Source organism: Arvicola amphibius, chromosome 8, assembly GCF_903992535.2.
Source record: "Arvicola amphibius chromosome 8, mArvAmp1.2, whole genome shotgun sequence".
Taxonomy (NCBI): domain Eukaryota; kingdom Metazoa; phylum Chordata; class Mammalia; order Rodentia; family Cricetidae; genus Arvicola; species Arvicola amphibius.
The window spans coordinates 113,342,062-113,351,127 of record NC_052054.1 but is presented as its reverse complement, the minus strand read 5'-3'; the positions used below and the strand labels follow the sequence as shown (position 1 = coordinate 113,351,127).

The 9,066-nt window shown below is 48.5% G+C and overlaps 1 protein-coding gene across 1 annotated transcript; it reads right to left on the bottom strand.

The window, feature by feature from the left end:
• Window positions 1–867: 867 nt before the first annotated feature.
• LOC119821960 (RING finger protein 223-like) lies at window positions 868–3,761 on the bottom strand. The gene is made up of 2 exons (XM_038341043.2): window positions 2,740–3,761; window positions 868–931 (listed from the first exon to the last, which is right to left on the bottom strand). The coding sequence occupies exons 1-2, from the start codon at window positions 3,759–3,761 to the stop codon at window positions 868–870; spliced, it is 1,086 nt and encodes a 361-aa protein (XP_038196971.2).
• Window positions 3,762–9,066: the final 5,305 nt, after the last annotated feature.

Sequence of the window (9,066 nt, the reverse complement as noted above, 5' to 3'; positions counted from 1 at the left end):
TTTCTGGTTACAAAGTTAGAAATTAGCAACCAAAGCAAGGTCAGCCAAGGTGGAAAATATCTCTAAGTACCGATCCTCTAGTGATATCTGTTTGATTTTTCAACGATTTTAACTCAATTTTCACAAGACATTTACATGTGTAATCCGTGGAAGAGGCAAAATGTGGCTCTCATTGTGATGGAGGCACCTCAAAGCCACATGCATTCCTCCCGTGGGAGGAACAGTTCATCCTGCATCGCTGGCTCAGTTCTGTGGGGCACAAATAAACTATAAGTAAGAAGCAAGCGGGTCCCCAAGTAACTCTAGGCATTGGCTGCCAGTTGAAGGGGATGAAATAGCAAACACATGTTTGTTTTGTGTGTGTGTGTGTGTGCGTGTGTGTGTGTGTGTGTACTCATGGCCCCATCTGCAAAGCCAAGGTTTATTACTAGTGTGCATGTGCCCTGCATATACATCCACATCCACACAAACATACATGTGTGGATACATCTTGGTCACAGTGATTACAAACAGAATGACTGCACTGGAGTAAATAAAGGTGAATAAAAAACATAGAAGTAAATATAAAAGCAGCACGAGCTGTTTGTAGTATAAATAAATCACAAGTCATCTCTGAAGTGTGACTCCTATTTGGGACTTGACAGAGCTCACAGAAACCAAGAGCAGTGTGACATCAAAATCTAGTTTTTGGGGGGGTGTCATAGCCATAGGGACTAAAAGTCTTCTCTCTCCAAAGGATTGTAACAGTCCTCAGTTGAGTCTTAAAAAGCTCAGAAACAGAGGCTGGGAAAGAGGCTCAATGGTTAGAGCAGTGGAGGACCAGTGTTAGACTCCCAGTACCCCTATGGTGACCCCCATGGCTTCTCACTACTCCAGTTCCAGAGGCTCCAAAACCTTCTTCTGGCTTCCATCAGCACCAGGATCACACAGGCTGCACAGATATGCATGCACCCACAGACATCTTTTAAAAAATAGGAACATTTCTTTAAAAGAAAGGAATCCCAGAAGTACACAAAATGCTCATCTTAAGCAACCACACTCTCAAGTGTGAGTTACTTCTCATTCAAAACATGCAGCTGGGACCTGGCTGGGAATGTGCATGCAAGGCAAAGAAAGGCTGTGCGAATAGCTTGGAGCATTTCCACCATGAAATAAAATTGCACCAAACCCAGTGTGGCTGATTTTCTACAAACACTTCCTATTTTTATTAAGACAACATAGACATCTAACACACCATATTGTGGTTCCTAAATTGTAGCCACGCTACTTATGGATGGCCAATAAATTACTTCGTTCATGTGATAGATATAAATGCTTCATTCAAGTTCAGTTAATAAGATGGTGTCAGGGCATCATGCAGACAACACAATACACAAGGAAAAACGACACACCCCCAAGGGACATCTCTGTTTTTTTTTTTTCAAACAGTGAAAACTATTTCTTTCCAATTTCCAAAAGAGGGAACATTTGTTTCCATACAAAATACACTTAAATCCATGTTTTTTCTTTTGAAAAGGCAGCTACCCCATGTCAAGTACACACTCACAAATCATTCCCGTTAGTCTCAAAAGCAGGTCAATATGTATTTTCCCCCATCAGGTGTGGGCATTTCAATGATTTCCATGACAGCAAAAAGCCAAACTCAAGATATGATAAATGTACAATATCTCGAGAATCATTAGAGGCAGAGACACTTTTCAGTTTCATCTTTGGGCATTAGTCTGTGTTTTCCTAGAGTTGAAAGTTGTTTCACAGTATAAAATCTCGAATGAATTACTAACACTCCTCGATTTTTCGGCTTCTGGTTCTGAAATGCATTTGAATCAGAGGTAACAGAGAAACGATACCGCTCAAAACGGCTTCTAGAGATCTCAATGTGCAAAACTTCCAGATTTATATATTCAAAAATAAATTATTTTTAAGTGAAATGGGGGGAGGAGGGTCACAGGAAAAGGGAAAGCCTCTAGTTTATACTCTGAGTGAATAGCTTTCATTGTCTTCCAGGTGGGGGCAACCGTCAGTCAGTTTTGAGAGAAACGAGGGTCAAGCTCTTTAAGCTCCCTGAGTTGAGTCCGGTTACAGAAGATGAAAACGACTTTCCCGGCAGTAGCACTGTGAATAAAACAACCGCAAGCCTCCAGGAGATGGGACTTCTGGGCTCGGCTCCAGCCACCAAGCGGAAAGCAACGGATCACCAACTAGTATGTGCCAGCTTGAGGGAGAATAGAGATGGCCTGGACCGCACACGCACGCGCGCTGAACACCTGCCCAGCACAGCTAAGTCGGTCCAGACGTGCATCCTTCTGTGTGCAGAGTCGGGTGTTCGACAGTTTCTCCCCTCCGGGGTGGGGGTGGGGGGATCTTTGAGAGTCAGAAAGGTCATTTGCATTTACGTCGCAGTCATTCTTCCTTTAGGCAATTCAAGTCCAACGGCGCTAGAGGCAATCCGCTTTCTGCACATCCACAGATTTTGGGAAGGGACAGCCACACACTCTGGTCAGGGTGAGGTGGCACATAAAAGAACCGCCCCCCCCCCATACACACACCGGCATCCCTCTTGCCCAATGAAGTAGGGAACAGAAAGACAGAGAGGCGGGAAACTGAGGCTCCGCATTGGCCCATGGTCACAGACGAAGAGGGGGAAGCAGAAACCCCAGCGCACTGAGGTCCTCTGGGAACAGAAGCCAGGTCCTCTGGGGCCTCCCAGGGCAGGCAATGCACCGGGAGCCGGGTGTCTACCTGTCGCTCCTCCTGCCGGGAGCTGCGGCTGCCCGCGCCCTGGAGCCACTCCCGCCGCTTGCTGCGGAGCCCGCGGCCGCCCCCTCGGGCCGATACTTGAGCCAGCAGATGATCCAGGTGACCACCACCGAGAAGAGTGCCAGGATGCTAGCCACTGACAGACAGATGGGTCCTACGGGCGAGGGCGAGGGCGAGGGCGATCCTCCTGGAGCTGGGGCGGGACCGGGGGACGAACCGCTGCCCGGGGGTCCCCCACCCCCGCCGCCGCCGCCGCCGTAGTGGTTGACGAAGATGAGACCGGTGAACAGCAGCACCACCATGGAAAGGAAGGAGAAGACCACGCAGACGCAGCCGGCGGTGAGCGCTGCACGCTTGCAGTTCTGACAGCTCTCGTAGGCTCCCGGGGCGCGGAGGCCTGGGCGGCCTTGAGGCCCTGGGGCGGTGTCCTCCGCGGGTGGTGGCGCCGGCTGCGGCGGCTGCGGGGTGGCGGCTGGCGGCGAGGCAGCGGTTGCGGGGCGGCGGGAGGCCAGAGGAGGGAGCCGGTCCTGGGGTAGCGGATCGTGCGCGGCGCGCAAAGCCAGCGGGAAGGCCTCGGCGAGCTTGGTGTTGTTGGGCAGGCCGTGCACGCGGCTGTCCGGCAGCGGCGTGCGGTGGCGGCACACCGGGCACGCGATGGCGCCGGGCGGGCCGTGCCAGGGTGGCGGGCGCTGCGCGCGCTCAGGTGCCGCGCTGGCGGCGGCGGCGGCGCGGAGCTGCAGCTGGCTCAAGCACTCCTGGCAGAAGGTGTGCAGGCAAGCCAGCAGCTTGGGGGCGCGCCGGTCCGCGTCGAAGTAGTTGTAGCAGATTTTGCACTCGTAGTCCTCGAGAGGAGGGAGGCTGGGGGCGGTCGCCGCGGTGTCCCGGACTGCGGTGTCCCCATCGTCGCGAGCTCCCGCCGCAGTACCCCCAACTCCCTCCCGGCTCCCGAGGCTGCTGCTCCGGCTCTGGGTGCTGCCGCCGCTGTCGTTCGCAAGCGCTGCCATAGCATGAACCGCCCCTCATCGGGGGCTAGGTGAGGCGTCTTCCTCCCCCTGCGTTGCAGCCCCGGCTCCGGGCGGGGAGGAGGCGCTTCTGCTTCCCCCCTCTGATTGCTGTCGCCTGGCGGGGGAGGTAACCGCTGGCTGCTGCGCCCCCGCCCGGCCCTCCGGTCCACCCACCCCACCCCACCCCACCCCACCCCAGTGCTGATGCTCTGGTCCTTCCCGGTCCCTGACTGAGGTACCCCTAATCCTCTCCACCTAGATCTCCTGAAAGCTTTCTGTATCGATTTATGTTGGACTTAAAAGTGGGGTAAAGATGGCTTGGGGGATGTTACAGGAAAACATTTGGGGGTGCAGTTGCTTGAAGCTGTTCCTTTTTGCCTGTACACACAGCCGCTAAAGATGGTGTGGTACCGGGACCCGCTTTTTCTGTTTTCCTCTTCCTCGACATTACTCCTCCCACCTCTCCTTTTTAAAAACCTGGTTTATCCTTGCCTGTCTGGGGTTAGGTCCCGGGAGAAGTCGCCTCTCCCCCTACCAGCAAGAGCTCACCGTGATGTCATGCAGGACCCGCGCAGGAAGGGGAAGCAGCGGCCTCTCAGCCTGGTAGAGGCGGTTCCTTCTCCCAGCTGAAAATCGTGATCTCACGTCTCAGTCCAAGGGCGAAAGCCAATAATCCCCAAGCCATTTACGCTTTGCGCTTTTATTAGCAGGGCCCAGGCAGACGTGCAGTGTTCATCTCAGAGTGGAAGCGGAGAAGGGCATTGTCCCTCCACCGTTTGGAGGAAATTTGGGAACCGGGCAATACCCCTTTCCTCCTCCGAAAGGTTGGTTCTTGAGTTTAAGGCGAGGAGACTGATTGGGAGCAGAGTGCAGCTGTTCCCCTGGAGATGAACGCTCTAAATGCAGCTGTTTTAAGTACCAGGCGGTTACAGAGACAGAGCAAAAAAAGAAGTTGGCAAGGAAGTTCACCGACTGGGAAGCCCAGTTTAAGCCCAGAAACTAGTCTCACCCCCTCCTTCTTTCTCATGCCCACTTTAATCATCTGGACTCAGAGAACACAGAATTCTCCACTTCGGGTGGGGAAGACGCTGAGCTTATGAAAACCCCAAGATGTGTGGAACGGAACTTCAAAGAAACAAGTCAGCACTACATTGTACAGGAGTCTTTGGGTACAGCAGGCGCAGTGATATTTAGATATTCTTAACCTCTCCTTCCCTGTGTCTCTCCAGGCTCCCCCACCCCACCCTATGAAGAGGAGAATGGCCACCCATCTCCCCACTTAGCAAACAAGGAGAAAATGGCTTTGCAAGGTTTTGTTTTCTTTATTTCAAGCAGTAGGAACCTTTCCGTCCCAATCCTCTGAAGACCGCAAGGTGCCACGGAGAATAGCTGCAAAAAATGTCAAGGAAGCAAACTCAAAAGAGAGGACAGAAAGGAACCAGTGGAGAACCAACAAGAGTTACCCTAAGAGGGCTGGGGCCGCAGCTCAGCTGGGAGGTGATGACACACCCAGCGTCATCCTGAGCACCCCATAAAAGCATAAAGGGGGTGCAAGTAGCATAAAGCTGTAATCCAAGCACTTGGGAGGTGGAGGCAGGAGATTAGACATTCAAAATATCCTCAACTACATATGGAGTTTGAGGCCAGCCTGGGCTGCATGAGATCCTATCTCCAAACACAAAACAAAGCAAAACAGAATGAGACAAATTTCTGGGGAATTCTAACTGACTAAGACATATCTGGAGCATTTGAAAATAAGCGTATTTTCACTCTGTGTGAATAGTGTAAGTACTATGTCTTAAATTTAAGGCTTTAAGTTAAACTTGTTTAAACACACTAACTTTCTAGTTTCGAGCTTTATAATTATTTGGTACAAGATATATATATATATATACACACACATACATACATACATATATATATACATATATATATATATATATAATCTCTGTCATGGGCACAGTAATAAGAGGGCCAGTTGATGGAAAACAAAAAGCTCTCCTCTGACCTTGAAAGGTTGCAGACTGAGTCAAAGCTAACTGAGTCAACTTGGAGACTTTTCTGCTCCTCAGTCACCTGCCACTCCCTTTCAGCATGTGTGTCTCACGCACAGTTCCACACCGGGTTCTTTAAGCTCTGATTAGGTGTGCACTATGCTTGCCATGCCGATCAGAAAACTTGAAAGGGTCTCAGGAGCAACAGTGCACAGACACAAGAGAGGCTAATGTGGAGAGAGCTGTATGGTTCTTTTCACACACCCAGCTCCATGCTGGAGATGCCCAAAAGGCCATGTTAAGAGCGCTGAAGACTTGTGTGCTGGGATATAGTGTGTGTTTGGGCAAAACACACAAGCTTTAGCAGTTGTAGCCGGTTGTGCCTTCTCACCTTACACTTACATTCTCACACCAACATTACTTACATTTTGAGCAGGTTAAATTTTTATTGCAGGTGCTGCTCTGCGCATGACCAAAGTTAAGTGGTGTCCTTGGCCTCTACCCATTTGAAGTCAATAGCGAAGCATCCAGATTGTGACAACTGAAACAATCCCCTGAGGACAAAAACCATCCCTGGCTGTGGACCTTACCGTAGATTTGCTTTAAGTGAGATCTGAACCAGATCTTCCAGCTCCTATTTAGAGTATGTAAATGGCATCTGCAAGGTATTTATCACATTGTGCCCATGTTTCTTGTGTAGGTCATGGTGGTTTAGGTCCCAAAGTATGGAACAATCGTTGAAAGACACTGGTATAACTTTTGCCAATGCTTTCCATAAATAGTCACAGGACTTTGGTTAACAATAACAAAATATATTGTGCTTGGATAGGTGATATTTTTGTTTTGATTTGGGCAGACAGTATCCCACATTCTAACTCAGGCTATCCTGGAACTCATGGGTGGCAAACACAGCAATCCTCCTGCTTCAGTTTCCCAAGTATTGGAATCACAGGCATGAGTCAACACAACCAGTTTGGATAATGTTTTGAAGGGAACCCAGCACCTCAATTATTTTATAACTTGGGGACAGATGTTAATTCCTAGGACTTATAAACATGTCTTATAAGGATTTCCTTTGTGCCACAAAGAGGGTTGGCGATACCTGGAGAGTATTAAGTAGGCCACAGACACCAGATCTAGTGGACCACAATGTCCAGTGACCAGCCATGCTACCTGCAAGAGTAAACATGGAAACTTGGTCATTCTGGGGACCTGACTTTCCCTAGGAAGAAAAATGTGTTGAATTGAGTATTGTTTGTCTGTTTGTTTTGTTTTATTTCATTTTTCAAGACAAAGTTTTTCTGTGTAGCTTTGGAGTCTGTCCTAGAACTCTCTCTGTAGACCAGGCTGGCCTTGAACTCACAGAGATCTGCCTGCCTCTGTGAACCGGGCCTTAAGTTGGCAAGGAGTAGCTCAGTATGCATTCCTAGGATTTGAATTGCCTTTACCGGAACCCTGCTCATATCTTGAACATATCAGATATTGGATGCTGGATTACTTAAGTTTTGAGGACCCAAGTAAATGGAAAACAGCCATGCTCAGATGATCTTTTGTCTATGGTCCCTTCCTTGGCCATCCAAATAACATTCTAGTTTCCGAAGTCTCTGTCTTGACAAAAGATTAGGGATGTTCATTCACAGAACATGTGCTTTGGTATTTCTGAGCCCAGATTCTAGGTCTGTCTTTCACCCTTAGTGTATTTCCAGACTACTTTTTCTGTGCCTTGGTTTCCTAAACCAAAATTGGGATGAAAGTACTCACTACATCCTTATTTGTTGCACATTGTAAGGATCGTATGTGCTATATATGGAACATAAAATCGTAGGCCCCAGCCACTGGTAGCACTTATTATTATTTATGTTGGGGTTCCTGTACCTGATCTAGGGGTCTTCACAGATGCCTGTGAGAGAAGCCCCAGTGTCCGGGGGATCCAGACCAAGGTGGAGCAGCCAAAGGAGATGAGGCAGTTGTCACCCAGTTCTTCCGATAATCAAAGATGTGACAAGGTAGCATCCCAGCCACAGGACCAGCGTTTCCTATGAAGTCAGTCATGCTCTACAGATCTGTCAGCTGTAATAAACAAAGCCCTTCATAAAACCTCGGGGCCAAGTGAAATCTCACTGTTCATATCGGAGGAGGGATAGATGTCTAGGTAGATAAAGCTACTCAGAAGCAAGTATTAAATCATTCCATCAAATAGTTGACATTTTAAAATAGAAACTGGGTCGATTGGATTCAGCATTTGCCCAGGTCCTGTTTCAGAAGACACTGGAACTGGTGAGGATGCCTGGCCTCTGGCAACCAAGAATTCAATGGAAGAGTCCAGGACAGCCGACTGTGCTGTGACTCTCCTAGAAGAGACACTGAGACAGAAAAGGGGCACTGGTAACAAACCAGGAATTTTGAATAAAGTGTCGATTTTAGTGAGTAATAATGTATCAGTACTGGGTCCTTGATTATAAGTAAAGAATATTAATGTAAAGCGCAAATAGCAGAAAACTAGGTGTGGTGGTTTTGAGAACACTTGGAATCTTTGCTGTAAATCTAAAACTATTATAAAATATAAGCTTAATTTTCATCGTATATATTTCTGGAATTGTGTTTGTTGGTTTTACAGTACTGTAACAAAATTCCTGAGCTAAGCAAATTATAAAGGAGAAAGGTTTACCTTGGTTTCAGTATGGGAGAGTTTGGGTCACTGGCCCTGTTGCTTTTTTTGAGCCTGTGTTGAGCGGTATATGGTGACTCTGGAGCACTTCATCTTGTGGTAGACAGGGAGCAAAACAAAGGAAGAGGAAGAGCCGAGGTCCCAGTGTTCATCCCTACAGACCTGATCTCATGACCAGATTGGGCCCCACTTCTTAACAGTTATCACACCTTCTAAAGGAGCTCTAACACATGGGCCTTTGGGGAGACATTTATCCAAACACAGGAGAGGTACAATGTGGAGTTTGGTAAAGTTTATATTTTTTAATGTGGACAATTTGGGGGGCTTTGCAAGCACAAGCCGTTGAATTCCTTAAGAATGTCAGATGGGGCTTGGAGAGAGAGCCATTAATTGGCTAAGAACACTTGTTGTTCTTTTTCTTTGTTTTTGTGTTTTTGCTTTTGTTTTTCGAGACAGGGTTTTTCTGTGGCTTTGGAGCCTTTTCTGGAACTAGCTCTTGTTGATCAGGCTGGCCTCGGACTCACAGAGATCCATCTGCCTCTGCCTCCCAAGTGCTGGGATTAAAGGCATGCACCACCACCGCCTGACTGCACTTGTTGTTCTTACAGAGGACCTAGGTTTGGTTCCCAGAATCGATATCAGG

Coding starts and splice junctions, on each gene's coding strand:
- LOC119821960 (XM_038341043.2), bottom strand. CDS start 3,761: ATGGCAGCGCTTGCGAACGACAGCGGCGGCAGCACCCAGAGCCGGAGC. Junction 932..2,739: donor CCCGGCAGGAGGAGCGACAG/GTAGACACCCGG, acceptor ATATCTGTGCAG/CCTGTGTGATCCTGGTGCTG.